General features: G+C 39.8%; 1 protein-coding gene across 1 annotated transcript in view; it reads right to left on the bottom strand.

The window, feature by feature from the left end:
- The window catches only part of cacna1ia (calcium voltage-gated channel subunit alpha1 Ia), a 142,435-nt gene that overhangs the window by 49,926 nt on the left and 76,804 nt on the right, over positions 1-15,705 (bottom strand). The window contains exons 16-25 of the mRNA XM_073813941.1: positions 15,309-15,409; positions 12,375-12,498; positions 11,948-12,016; positions 8,187-8,365; positions 7,936-8,062; positions 7,501-7,626; positions 7,064-7,153; positions 5,110-5,302; positions 4,396-4,547; positions 4,066-4,175 (exon numbers count right to left, since the gene is read on the bottom strand). Coding sequence (XP_073670042.1) covers positions 4,066-4,175; positions 4,396-4,547; positions 5,110-5,302; positions 7,064-7,153; positions 7,501-7,626; positions 7,936-8,062; positions 8,187-8,365; positions 11,948-12,016; positions 12,375-12,498; positions 15,309-15,409 — 1,271 coding nt within the window. The remainder of the gene's footprint in view (positions 1-4,065; positions 4,176-4,395; positions 4,548-5,109; positions 5,303-7,063; positions 7,154-7,500; positions 7,627-7,935; positions 8,063-8,186; positions 8,366-11,947; positions 12,017-12,374; positions 12,499-15,308; positions 15,410-15,705) is intronic.

The raw sequence follows: 15,705 nt of genomic DNA, 5'->3' as shown, positions 1-15,705 counted from the left end.
CCAGAGAAGTGGTTCAAAACATATTAACATTTGAAGCTTAGGCTGGCCAAACAGGTGGCTTGGGACCTGGATTGTTGCTAAGGCCCACTTAGTAACACCCAATTAAGATGAATTAAGGACCAAGTCCAGCACAGGTGACCTCATTTGCTAATGCAGGACAAGGAACGACTCGTTTTACACGGCAGCACAAATCACAGCGGTCCACATCTACAGTGCTGGCGCTTACGACACCACACCTGTCTGGACACATACCTCTGCTACGGCGCTCGTAATTGTGACCTAGTTAAGAGGCACAGAGAGCTCCAATAATAAATAATGGCTGTTGAAAGCTTTCTGGTGTCAGACCTGAATACACGTGAATAAAAAGACAAAGTGCAATGCAAGCCAGCTTATTTTTCCTTTTTAAATGGGTCAATGGTGAATATTCTCATAAAGTTAAAAAGCAGCAGGACATCTGTGACCAGGCTTGAATCAGTGCTTGCTCGATGAGCATTGTTACGTGCCAGTATTCGTTTATGACAGCCTGGAGAAACTGCTCCAGTAGTCTGGCTAATGATAAGCAGGGGTTCTATTAGGGAAACAGACACAGGAGAGAGATTTCATTAAACCCCCGAGACAAATAACCCTGTTGTCTCTTCCCCTCTCTCACTCCCACTGCAGTCAGGTGTATTCTAGTCTATTAACACCACACAGGGCTAATTTCGTTTCTATCTGCAGACATAAATGCAAGAGAAGAACCAACATTTTTGTCAATAATGTACCTTCTAGTGACTGAGGAAAACACTGTAAATGGGATTCGGTTAGGAATGATTCAATCAATTTTAAGAGCAAAAACAAAAACAACATAAAGAAATGAGAGGAAATGAAAAAGAGAGGGAAAAGAGACATGAAAGGAAATGGGGGAGACACAAAGAAGAGGAGGTGTGAGGAAAAGAGAGGAGAGAAAGGGTAAACATTGTGGAAAGGAGCAGAGAGGAGAAGCAAGGATTGGAGAGGAAACATGAGAAGATGAGCTGAAACAGGAGGATAGGAGAAATGTCATGATAAGTGCAAAAGGAAACATGCAAAGAGGAGTAGAAACAGAAGAGGAGCAGGGACATGAGGAGAAAAAATATGCTAAGACATGAGGAGAGAAGATATGAGGAGACCAAACAAAGACATGAATAGAGGAAACATGAGGAGAGGACCACAGACATAAGGAAAGAGGCAGAGGCCTATGGAGAGGAGAATTAAAAATGGGAGACTTTAAGAGAGGATATATGAGGAGACGAACAGAGACATAAAGGGATGAAACATGAGGAGAGGAACACATACATGACGAGGGAGGCACAGACAGGAAGAGATGAGCAGAGATATGAGAAAAGAAGCAAAGACATGAGGAGATATGAAGAGACATGAAAAGAGGAAACGTGAGGAGAGGAGAACAGACATGAGGAGTGAGGCACAGACATGAGGAGAAGAGCAAACTGTACAGTGGAGAGGAGACATTAGGAGAGGACGAGAGACATGAGCAGAGGAGTCAGGCAGAGTGGAGCATAAACATGAGAAAAGTAGACATGGGGAGTGAAGCATGGACATGAGGAGAGAAGAAAAGATATGTAGAGAGAATCAGGGACAAAAGGAGAGAAGCAGAGACATGAGTAGAGGAGACATGGGAAGAGGAGCTGAGACATGAGGAGAGGAGATATGAGGAGACCAACAAAGACATAATTAGAGGAAACATGAGGAGAGGACCACAGGCATCAGGAGAGGACCACAAACATGAGGAAAGAAGCAGAGGCATGAAGAGATATGAGAAGACATAACAAGAGGAAACATGAGGAGAGCAGCACAGACATGAGGAGAAGAGAAAATTGTAGAGAGGAGCAGAGACATGAGGAGAGAGGCAGATACATGAGGAGATGTGAGGAGACATGAAAAGAGGAAACATGACGAGAGGAGCATCGACATGAGGAGTGGAGCACAGACATGAGGAGTGGAGCACAGACATGAGGAGTGGAGCACAGACATGAGGAGTGGAGCACAGACATGAGGAGTGGAGCACAGACATGAGGAGAAGAGCAAAGATATGTAGAGAGAATCAGAGACAAAAGAGGAGGAGCAGAGACATGAGTAAAGGACACATAATGCTAAGACATGAGGAGAGAAGACATGAGGAGACCAAACAAAGACATGAATAGAGGAAACATGAGGAGAGGACCACAGACATAAGGAAAGAGGCAGAGGCATATGGAGAATTAAAAATGGGAGACTTGAAGAGAGGATATATGAGGAGACGAACAGAGACATAAAGGGAGGAAAGGAAGGGAGGAGAGGAACACAGACATGAGGAGGGAGGCACAGACATGAGGAGATGAGCAGAGATATGAGAAGAGAAGCAAAGGCATGAGGAGATATGAGGAGACATGAAAAGAGGAAACATGAGGAAAGGAGAACAATCACGAGGAGTGAGGTACAGACATGAGGAGAAGAGCAAATTGTACAGTGGAGAAGAGACATGAGGAGACAAGCAGAGATATTGGGAGAGAAGAGGCATGAGGAGAGGGGACATTAGGAGAGCACGAGAGACATGAGCAGAGGAGTCAGGCAGAGAGGAGCATAAAGATGAGAAAAGGAGACATGGGGAGTGAAGCACAGACATGAGGAGAGGAGCAAAGATATGTAGAGAGAATCAGGGAAAAAAGGGGAGAAGCAGAGACATAAGTAGAGGAGACATGGGAAGAGGAGCTGAGACATGAGGAGAGGAGATATGAGGAGACCGAACAAAGACATGAATAGAGGAAACATGAGGAGAGGACCACAGGCATCAGGAGAGGACCACAAACATGAGGAGAGAAGCAGAAGCATGAAGAGATATGAGAAGACATAAAAAGAGGAAACATGAGGAGAGCAGCACAGACATGAGGAGAAGAGAAAATTGTAGAGAGGAGGAGAGACATGAGGAGACGAGCAGAGATATGACAAGAGCAAAATTTAGAGAGGAGCAGAGATATGAGGAGATGAGCAGAGATATGACAAGAGCAAACTTTAGAAATGAGCGGAAACATGAGAAAAGGAGACATGGGGAGTGAAGCATAGACATGAGGAAAGGAGCAAAGATATGTAGAGAGAATCAGGGACAAAAGGGGAGAAGCAGAGACATGAGTAGAGGAGACATGGGAAGAGGAGCTGAGACATGAGGAGAGGAGATTTGAGGAGACCAAACAAAGACATGAATAGAGGAAACATGAGGAGAGGACCACAGGCATCAGGAGAGGACCACAGACATGAGAAGAGCAGCACAGACATGAGGAGAAGAGAAAATTGTAGAGAGGAGCAGAGACATGAGGAGACGAGCAGAGATATGACAAGAGCAAACTTTAGCGATGAGCAGAAACATAAGAAAATGAGACATGGGGAGAGAAGCAGAGACATGAAGCAAAGAAACATGAGGAGAGGACCACAGACATGAGGAGAGAAGCAGAGGCATGAAGAGATATAAGAAGACATAAAAAGAGGAAACATAAGGAGAGGAGCACAGACATGAGGAGAAGAGAAAATTGTAGAAAGGAGACGTGAGGATAGGAGTGAAGATATTTAGGGAGAATCAAAGACATAAGGAGAGAAGCAGAGACATGAAGAAAGGAAACATGAGAAGAGGAGCACAGACATAAGGAGAGATGCACATACATAAGGGGAGAAGAGCAAATTGTAAAGAGGAGCAGAGACATGGGTAGACTAGCAGAGATATGAGGAGGGAAGAAAAATCATGAGGAGAGAAGACATGAGGACAGGACCACAGACATGGGAAGAGGAGACAGGCAGAGATGAGTAGAAACATGAGAAAAGAGACATGTGGGGAGCAGCAGAGACGTGAGGACAGGGGCAAAAACTTGTAAAGAGAATCAGAGACATAAAGAGAGGAGAGTTGAAAAGAGAAGCTAAAACATGAGGAGACAAGACAGGCAGGCAGGCAGAGAGGAGCAGAGACATGAGGTGAAGAAAGGACACATATGGAGAGGTAAGGAGTGGGGACAAGACGTGATTAGAGTATCAGAGGGGATGGGAGGGAAATGACGTAAATACCTGTCTTTGAAGAAACGTCGGAAGCCGAACGCGATGAGCTTTAGGACAGCCTCCAGCACAAAGGTGCTGGTGAAGAAATAATTACAGTATTTGAGCGCAATCTCCAGAGACTGGGGGAAGGAAAGACACAGCCAAAGAGGAAGCCAGAGAAACAGAGGAAAAGAACAAAAAAGATTAAAAGACTTCTGCCTCCGGTGCATAAAATCAGTCATACCAGCCACTCAGACATTAGTAATACAATAATATCATTTATTCTATCAATTTTCGGGTAAAGTCAATTCAGTGGCAATTGCTTTGGTGTGTAACGTGTCCGGCGGTAGGATGACTTACATGAGGCTGGCTGTAGTGCTCTAGTGACATAGTCACAACGTTCACACAGATGATGAAGGTAATGAAGATATCCAGGTAGTGACTGGTGCAGAGGGTGTGGATCATCAACCGCACATGACTGTAACTGGCATAGTAGGGCAACTTCTGGGCCTCTGAGAGAAATAAGTAGAATGTCGGATTTTTAAAGCAAATTGCCCACCCATCTTTTCACCATATGTAGGCTGGTGTATGCAATGTCACACATGATGAATACAGAACAAATTGTCATAAATGTTTTAGTTTACAGGGCACATAACCCAATGTTTAAATGAACCACTGATCACAGAACACCTGTGCGGCCGCTCCATCTGGCTAACACTATTACAACATGCCTGGAGAATTAAAGTGTTTGTTTAGCAAATCATGTGCAAATCAAATCATCTCTTATTATTAGGTGTCACTGCATTCCTTCCCTCCCTCTCTTCCTCCCTCCCTCCCTCTACTTGTTTATTTATATATATATACAAGGACAAATCCCAATAAATGTACTGTAACAGCATTAGCTTAAATCTAGTCCCTGCACAAAGAACACAGTACTGCCCTGGAGAGTAGAAGCCTTTTCTGAATAAATAATAAGATCTGGTCTACATAATGTTATAGAAAATTGGTATCTAAACACTGTCGAGACCTCTACAATTTTGCATCTCATTATTTCATCTCTTTCCCCATCCTTACTCCTTCTTTTCTTCTCCATGCGCCTTAGTCTCTTCTCCTCCCTCCTCTTGGCCTCCTCCACCTCCTGGTGCTGTCTGCACTTGTGGAAGTTCTCCACCACCACGCCCACAAACATATTCAGCACGAAGAAACTGACGATGAGGAGGAAGGAGATGAAGTACAGCAGCATCCACGGGTTGTTATTGATTGTGGGCTGATAAATGAAACAACACAAGAAATTGTCAGAAGGGAGACCGGCCTTAAATGTAATTCCACACAAATCAACCCAGCCCTGTTTAAAAATCAACACACAGTCACTCATAAGCTTGAAGGAAATTGGTCAAATTATGGTAAAGTGAACTTCGCTGCAGCTTTTGCATGGTTGCTAAGCAGCGGAGTGATGTGAAACAAAGACGCCTTGTCTAAATTAGCTCATTGTAAATCAAGGGATGAGAAAGCACACGGTACGCAGGACATTTCCATCTGCTTCCACACATACAGTACAGTAGATCCAGCCGTGTGACAGAGATGATGCGGAAAGGAAATTACACATGCCATTAAATCCACAATTTTCATCCCTGACTCCCTGGAAACGGTGGGTTCTTCCTATGGGATGAGGTCTGGCTGAAGGCCTACGCTTAATCAGTATGTGTCGGCTGCTTACGGATGCAAGCTTGCCGCTCTTTCGAACCAAGCCTCTTAAAAGTTATTGCTTTTCAGCTTTGAAGCCAAAAGTCTATTAGCATTCATGAGGCTGATTATTTGTGTTAAGGATTAAATATTCACTGTTTAGTGCTTTTTCCATAAAGCTTTTCATTTCAGTTTAATGACAAAAGAAAACAAAGAGAGTTTATTTTTTTTCAAAGACCTTTAAAAACTAAGAAAAAAGGTAATAAAGAAAATAAATTGGCCCCACTTTATATACTGTAGCTGTCTTGTACTTTACATTAAAAAATTATGTATTGTAACTATATGTGTTGATAATTATTACTTAATAATAATATTATATTAATAATAGATTTTATTTATAAAGCGCTTTTCATTCCAGAGAATCTCAAAGTGCTACAATTAAAAATATGAACCACAATGCAAATAATAAATAACTTATATTTAAAGTATTTGCATGTATTATACTTTGACTCGATTCGTAACCCTATACCCACCCCCAACCCTAAGTCTTCCTTGAACACAGTAAGTTTACACAATAAGTACAATGTGTAAATTTTTTAAAGGTGACATAGAATGATTGAACGGAGTATTTATCCTTGTTCTGTGATGTGACATGTAGACAAAAATGTTTTTGTTTGGGTCTGTAATGCCTTAGAAGCTTCCTAAAAACCTCTCTCAGATAGCTCTATTAGGGTGGGGGATTTTAAACAAGTGGTTTTGCACCTATTTGGCTCCCCCTACTGGCTTAACTTGCAATCTCATTACTGATTGGCTGACTTTGCTGCCACTCAAAACATTTAGCCAATTATTTTAAAGTGGAGGGGCAGTTAGATGCCTGTGATGTCATAAGCATCAGTTTTTCAGATTGGGACGTTTTCTGGCTGACATTTCTAAAAGAGGAATTTCTATGAGACTGAGATGTTTAGCATCTTTAACACTTTTTGTATGTTTGTGAATGTGGGTAGACTACCATTATTCAACAAAGACAAGGTAAAAATGGTTTTTCATTCTCTGTCCCCTTTAATTAAGACATTTATTATAAAGTAAGACCAATTACTGTAATTATACATCTTTCGTTCGTTGCTTATAGTAAGTCTTTTAAAGCATCCATAACACAAGCTGTTTCTGTGTATGTTAATCTGTAGTACCTATAGGGGAGTAGTATTACATAATTTTATCTGCAATCCCTTAGTAGAAGTATGCAAACTGCAATATAGCCATGGTTTATACTGTACTATTGCAGCTATCACATGATGGATGTAAGGATGGCAAAAATAGCAGACATGTTAAATGAGGGAGACAATACCTGCTGGTCAACTCCTACTGCATCTAGACCGTGATACATGATATTGACCCAACCGTCCTTGGACGCCAAGACAAACAGGGACATCAAAGCCTGTAGAAACACACACACACACACACATCCACACGTGATGCAAATATTTATGACGGGTAATATAACATTTATGCATTTGGGACACGCTCTTATCCAGTGCATTCAAGCAATACATTTTATCATTATATTCTTTTCCGGGGTTTCAAACGCATGACCTTCACAAGGTTAGCACCAAACTCTACCAGTGGAGGAGCAAGAGAGGTATATTTGTTATATAAAAGTCAAAAATTCACAAAAATCCAAATGCAAATAATAGTGTTTCAAACACATTCAAACAAATTGAGTAATTCTGTATATATTTCATGGATCTCATGTAAAATGACGGCCCGGTTGGAGAACAAACTCACCTGCCCCAAGTTGTCAAAGTTGTACTTGTGATGGACCCACTTGTAATTGGCCGAAAGGCAGTCAGACTTGTTGGTGATGTTTTTGACATCCAGGCCTAAGCAGTGGTAGAACTTGCCTTTGAAAAGCTGCTCAGGCAAAAGACACGACACACACTTCATGTCACTCAGCGGCACACATCTCAAGCATCACTTTAATAAAACTGTCAGAGCACTGTGGGATATTCGGAAGAATAAGAGTGTTATGAAACAAAACCAGGAGAGAATAAGAAAGCATTTCTTTATATAAAGTGAGAGGTAGCACCAAAAACAGAAGATCTAATAAGGGTCACAACATAAAAAAGAAACAGGAGCAGAAAGAAAGATGGTCGGGTTCTGATACTGCCCCCCCCCCGAAAATAACTTGAGAAAATAAATGCTGAGGCACAAAGGCTTTACCTGGACTCCTAGGATGCCAAAAATGATGAAAAAGGCACAGCAGATGAGAACTATGTTTCCTATAGGCTTCAGAGAAGTGATCAAAGTCTCCACAACCAGCTTGAGGCCAGGAGCTCGACTGATAACCCTGTCGGAAGGAAAGATGCGTTTAGCATTCTTCGCTGCACCAAAATCCAAAAAGAGCTCGATGCGGGAAAAGCCAGCATGTGCTGAAAGACGCCACATGCACGCTTACAACTGCTGATGTGTACCTGAGGGGGCGCAGCGTGCGCAGAAGCCTCAGAACCCTGAGCACGCCCAGGATCTTTGCCCCGCCCGCCATAGACACAACGATGTCAATCAAAGAAACGAACACCAGAAAACCGTCCAAAATGTTCCAGCTGCTACGCAAGTACGCCTGCTCACCAATATACAAACCCATGGACACCACCTATAGTTTGTAGAGAAACAGAGATATAGAAAGCACCAGAATATAGTCAGTAGTTGCAAACTCAGAGTAGATTAGATGAACTGTTCTCAATACAACTTCATACACCTGAAGGAGAGCGATCAAATTATATAGGAAGGACCTTATAGAGCTATGAAATGAGATTTAGACGGTGATCTATGTTTGCCATAGTAATGACTTAAAGTGTCAGCGCCACACTAAGAGACTTGGAGTAGCTGTGGTTGTGGAAAGAGAGGATGGAAACTCAAAATCTAGCTATTGCTCACGTCTATCACGGTGTCTTGCTTCTGTGTTTTGCTGGAATCGTTCACTGTAGTGAACACAGCATGTGGGTGTACGTCAGTGAATTCAGACACTGCTGTGCATTCTGTATGATGCGGATGCGACGTCATCCCTAAAATGATGAATACATGACCTGAAATACCACATGATCTTGAAACACGGCGGCAGGGATGTGTTCCCATTCTGACAGAGGAGCATCGTGAGATCAGACATTGATGTTTGGTGATTGGCTAGCTATCAACATTCACCCCAAAGGCTTTGGTAAGGATCAGGTCTGGGATTTATGCTGTAAAGTCAAGTTCCTTTAGCTGACTTAATAAAAAAAATTGTGCACAAGGATATTTGCCCTAATGACCTATTTCTACCTGATATGACCCTAAAACCCAGTCGAGTAAAGTTTTACCTTTAGATGTTTATCACATAAAGCATTTTTTAGATTAGAAAAACGAATGGCTGTGAGGAGACTTTTAAAACAAGAGATAAAAAAGTAATAAAATAAAAAATAAAGTGTAAGAGTAAAGAATACAAAATACAATGATGCTTCAAGGTGACTCAAATCTTAGCCCTCTGAAGCAGATTCTTGTGACACTAACAAGACATAAAAGAAACAGACACACAGGCGTGCGCGCGCGCGCAGGCACACACACACACACACATCTGATTTTGCATCTTGGCAGAGACTTTCCTTTGACATCTTTAGTTTTATTAAAAAAATGTTTTTATAGGGCTGTCAAACGATTAATCACGATTAATCGCATACAAAATAAAAGTTTGTGTTTGCATAATATATTTGTGTGTGTTGTGTGTGATTATTATGTATATATGAATACACACACACATATATACATTTAAGAAAAAAAATTGTGTATATATATATATATGTTTATATAATATCAATTATACATTGAAATGTTTCTGAAATTGTATCCATGTGTGTTTATTTATATATACAAAATAATTACAAACAGTGCACACACATATATTATGCAAACACAAACTTTTATTTTGTAAGTGATTAATCGTGAATAATCTTTTGACAGCCCTAGTTTTTTATTACCTACATTATACCCTTAAAGAAACATCTGCAATTATAAACACTGGGCTGCAAACGAGGAGGTCCCCAAAGGGAGGTCTACTTAGGTTTGTCAGGTTCTGCTCACTTTTGGGTATAAATTTGTCCCCAAAATATAGTTATGTACACACAAAAACGCAGTATGTCAGCACCAGTTGGGGTCAAAAAGTAAGCACAAAAACAGAGAAGAGGAAATCGGAGATAGAAAGAAAGAATGATGTATGATTAAGAAATAAGATCTCTTATCTGCGTCTGCTCTTTCTTGGGATCAATTTGGAATGTATCAGCCTGACAGTTTCTTTACAATATTGCTAAAAAATCCAATAATAGATCAGTGATGCACAGCAAGGCGGCACAGTAATGTGACTCTAACACACTAGCAATTTAAAGGGATGATTTTGGAGTGAGAGCAGATCTGCTTGCAGAGCTCCTATTAGTGGAGTGTAGGTGGGTCGGGGACAGAAGAATCTGTCTTTGTCCCTCAGGCGATGTCATACCGGCAGGCATATTTCTGCCGCAGGTGCAGAATCTCACTCCCTAAGGACGAACTGTAATTGTTGACTTTCTGGTCAGCAAGAGGAAGGTAGAATCATAGTTTGACTTGTGACTCCCACCGCATCCCACCGGTGCTTTTAAAAAGGTCCAGAGTCAAAAATATGCTTTGCACAATATGCTATTTTTTTTTTTTTGAAATGTTGCATGTGTTTTGTAATATCCATTTAAGTCATTTTATGCATAATGACACCAGAACTTCATCTTAAACTAAAACTAAATCCTTTAAAAAATAATGTTTAATGCTATGAGGTTTTGTGGTATACTGCATCTAATTTAAAGTAATCAGCAAAATATCACAAATTCAAAATGACTCCCTCATGTAAGCTGACTGTCAATCACTCAAAGAGAAAATGCTAAACTTAACATTATTTTCACCCTTTTAGGCATCATGCAATTTTTTATGGCATTGCCATAATATTCATTTTATGATGAAAATGCCCATAAACTGCATGATCAAAGCATATTCCGGAAAGTCTGTTATACTTGTTTATTAAAAGATCCTGAAGATTTTACAAAAACGCGCATACACATCCACTCAGACCAGCTTACATACAGAAGTTTGAATAAATGGGCACGTAGTGGTGCTTGTGACAGGTCCATCATGCGTACTTTCCATTGGTTAATGATTTATTAGGTTACATAATTTATGACCCACACGTGCCAAGTGCTCACAGCTGAAAAGATGGGCCTGGCTGTAAGACTGTCTGCGTCTGAAACCGGATCTAATTAATATCATTGTCTAATTGCTCGTCATGAGAGAGCCGGCAAACCCAATCCCGCACCCTCAAGAGATTCGGACGAGAAAGTAAAATGAAAGTGCAAGAGGGAAATGATGTAATAAGAGACGGATCAGAAATAGACACACACACACACACACACACAAAATCTTCTGGAAGAGGTTTAGATTATTATTCATTCTAACAGCCACAGTCTTTAAACAATATCATCATCAAAGGATAAATGTGTGCGCATGATTTTGCTTGGAATCATAATACTTCGTTTCTTTTATATCACTTTTTCATGTGATATAATGATGTGTTATATAATATTCCTTACAGAAGCAGTGGGGTCCAAAACTCAGAGACATTTTTCTTATGGATAAAATATTCAAAAAGTTTTAGACTAAATGGAATGAAAACAAAAACTGAAAACTAAGTTACAAAAGGACATCTTCAGCTCTACACCACATATCAGTTTCATGAATCAAATAAGCAAATTGGTGACATTGTTCAAAATGTCAGATTTCCTTTAAATTTTCGCTCTTTGGAACATTTTGGGATCATCAGGATCAACCTTTACACTCAAATCACTAATAATATTATGCAGAAAATATAATTTGTAATGCAAAATGTGTTTTAAATTAGAAAAGGGCAGACGCTTTTTTTACTAATGGATCTCAGACGTTGGCACCCTACTGTATTTTATGTCATAATTAGATTGTAAAACTTAAACCATCATGAGAAAACATTACTTTATATTTATACTGAATCTATCTGCATCTGTTGTCAAAATAATGTTCATTTTCTGACGATTCCTCACCATAGCTCATACAGTACTGTACTGTATGGACCGCAGAAAATACAGTGTAACAGCAATCTCTACATGATAGTCATTAAATCAGCAAAACGTGACTTACAGTGTATGTAAATATTTACCTTGAGTGTCATTTCTCCCACAAATATGGCTGTGAAAATGTAATTGGACACGGTGAGGAAAAGCCTCTCCTACAGAAGATGGAGGAAAAAGGGAGACAGGGTAAGATTAAAGAACAGTGTATATTTGGAATGCTGTCAGTTAATATCTTCTTACCAACAAAACAAAAATCAATGAAGGTCAAATGGGCAATAGAAAATCCGTAACTTGTTTTTTTTTTCAAAAATGAAAATGTTGAATGTGTTTATATTAACAAAACTATATTTTTAACGCTTAAACTAATACATTTATGCAGCTTTAAAAAGAAGATGTTTAAAATTGGGTTGGGTCTGTAACATTTTACACATTTTGAAAAACCTAAATGTTCTCTATATGTGCTGTATGTACACAGTAAGCCAAATAATCAATAAAAATTAATTTTTGACTTACCAGACTACCCTGAAGTATCTTGGGTCTCTCCAAAGCCACAGTGATGCAGTTTGAGAAGATGAAGGCCAGGACCACATAGTCAAACAGCTTATGAGCTATGATGGACTGACACATCAACCTAAACCTGAAGATATACAAAGAGATACTCAAAATGTGATCTCTGCATTTAACCCATCCCAGAGAGTAGTGAACACATGCACTGCAAGTTGTAAACACACACACACACACCCGGAGCAGTGGGCAGCTATAACAGCAGCACTCAGAGAGCATTTGGCAGGAAACGTGCCTTGCTCAAGGGCACCTGAGTCGCAACCTGGCAGACCTGACAGCTGAACAGGCAACCTTTGGGTTACAACTCCCTAACCTTTAGGCCACAGCTGCCCCACATTTATACGCACATAAAAAAAAGAGTAAAATAAAATGGTAACCGGAAACCTCACATTTTTTGCAGCTCAAACTTAAGCACTAAGCCATTGGAAAAACCAGACCAACACACACAGAGTGTGGGAATAATCCGTTCCTATCTCACTGACACAGATCAATATCCTAATCAAGCCACTTTCTAAAGAGCTGGCAGCCCATCGGTGCTATTGATCAGGCAGAATAACTGCTGGCTGGGTTACCATCAGGATAAGACACGAAGTGTGTTGGTATCTTAACTTCACTGTTGGTATCTTTACCTCACTGTTGCATTGAGATAGGAATCAGTGCCACTATGTCATGCAAACTGAGGCATAACTACTGGTCTGTCTTGTGTGTTGTACTGAGGTAAAGTGCTGTCAAAGACATTTTTAACTGCACTCTCAGGTTTTGCTTAGGCCTGGGTATACTTCGCTTTTTAAACATAAACGTTGACAAGGGTCAATGTACAGTATCAGGGTCCCCACACCTTAGTTAACTTCAAATTCAAGGACCTTTTAAGGACTTTTCAGGTTCAATACCCTCAAATTCAAGGACTAAATGTGGGGACACATTTCAAGTGAGAGCAAGGTTACATCGTGTTACCTTTTAAGATACATTGTTAAAGTTCCCTTTCGAGGGAACTTAAGCTGCGTCACTGCAGTGACAATTTGGGGACGCCTCCATAGGTAAGTGCGTCTGAATGTGTATATCAAATTCTACCAATGGTGAGGCTTTACAACAAAGACAGGGTGATGCGGGAGCAGTGTTGGGTGTAACTAGTTACTAAGTAATTAGTTACTGTAATTTAATTACTTTTCCCTTGAAAAAGTAAAGTAAGGGATTACTCTTATTTTTATTGTAATCTAATTACAGTTACTTCTGATGTAACTTAATACTGTGTATGGACTGTAAAACAATTATGTATGCTAAAATACAATAGTGGATTTAACATGGTTTTAGTTTACAATTCTCACTATTAACTGGTTGATTCATATTAATGAGATGTTGGCTGTTTATTAATACTTAATAGCACATATTAATGCCTGATTCTGCAAAACCTTATTCTATATCCTTAACCCTCCCCATCTCTACCAATACTTAAAATTAACAACTACTTTAGTATTAATAAGCAGTAGTTGGAGTATATTGAAGCAAAAGTAGTTAATAGTTAGTTAATAGAGAAAATTGGACCCTAAATGGGGGCCCAGAATAACTGATATACTTTCATTTATTATTTCTGCGAGCCATTTCAAGCCTATCCTTGTATCATGTACTAATAGGATTTAGAAAGTAATTAGTAATAAGTAATTAAATACTTTTTGAAGAGGGTAATTTGTAAAGTAATCTAATTACATGATTGAAGATGTAATTAGTAACTAGTAATTAATTACTTTTTTTGAGTAACTTACCCAACACTGTGCGGGAGCCAGGAAGTATATCGCTATCTGAAATATTGCCAAAGACAGTGTTACAGGGATGCAGGAAGTATAACAAGGGAGACGCGTTCCCTTCTCAGGGAAAAACGGTTACATACGTAACCCGAGACGTTTTCATGTGTCAAACACAACTATGCAAAAAGCATTTTGGTATGAATCAACATTTACATACAAAAGATAAAAGCATTTAAAGCAAACACTTTAGCACGTGTGCTTAAAAAGTCTAGAATTTTTATGATAGTATCCTACACTACCCAGGGAATAATATGGATTTTCCAGAAAACTTCTTGCATAAAATAGATCCAAGAACTTTTAATACCTGTATCTATGTATGTATATTTTCCAAGGGCTTTTAATTTTTTCCCCAGATTCACAAACTTTCAAGGAATTCAAGTACCCGTGGGAACCCAGCATTATGCACGACGCAAACACAACGTGCATGCATCGAACACTTATTTCACACATACGAGTCAAATTAAGTATACTTTCCAAGGCTGTGCATTTGACTGTGCGGGTACGCACATGTGCTCTTTGTATCCTACATAAATGTTATAATAAGAAATGTCAGAGTCAGTGCCACCCTATCTGTCAGTAATGGTAATGCATCTCACCAAACTAGCGTTTCACAATGCTAGGCAGAACATGAGAAAATGCATCAGGACAAGTTCTTCAAGGTTAAACTACAATGACACACTGTCTTGAAAACGCACCACTTGTCGCTTGACAAGCTAAAAAGCAGTGCCAAAAACGTCAATCTGCATACGATTAAAAATAGCTGAACCACAAGAAAGCGTCCTGCGTGAATGACCCTTGGTCTAACTTGGACAGACTGAAAACATGTTCGCAAAACACTTTGCTATTTAGTGTGGGCAAGCCTTATGTTAAATGAGATGGAAAAAAACAAACAATAGATTGACCTCTAAAGCAACTTTTTGTAACGTCCATTCCATTTTTCATTTGCCGAAATTTTTCAGTGATTCAATTGACAGCCTCTTTAATAAATTGTGTGTGAACAAGGTGAACAGGACAAAATATCCCACAGCCCATACAGGGAATGCTAATGACTGTAATGTACTGAAAACATTCAAGGACTGACTTGTTTTGCGGAGAAAAGAGGAAGACGGACCAATCCTCCCTGGTCTCACACCAGTCTGGTCTGTACACCTCTATCATCTTCTGGAGCCGGAAACATAAACTCTGCAGACAAAAATAAAATATCATTTAGCATTTGAGCTTACAATAGTGGCACTGCGACAATGTGCTCGCAAAATGAGGGCGGGGAGGAATTCTGCAGTAATAAGGATGGGAGTACATTTTTGGAAATGAGTTTGATGGTTGAAGCGGTTATAAAACAGATCTTTCCAATAATTCAAGTCCCATTGGTCCTGGCATTGTGTTACTCTTAATTGCTTAGAAAACAAGAGTCTGGCTGTACATTAAAAAGAAAACATACTGCCATCTGTTCTGTTCCTGGTCAGCAGATATTAAATGGG

This window comes from Paramisgurnus dabryanus, chromosome 3, assembly GCF_030506205.2.
Source record: "Paramisgurnus dabryanus chromosome 3, PD_genome_1.1, whole genome shotgun sequence".
Classification (NCBI taxonomy): Eukaryota; Metazoa; Chordata; class Actinopteri; order Cypriniformes; family Cobitidae; genus Paramisgurnus; species Paramisgurnus dabryanus.
This window is presented reverse-complemented; position numbering and strand designations above follow the sequence as displayed.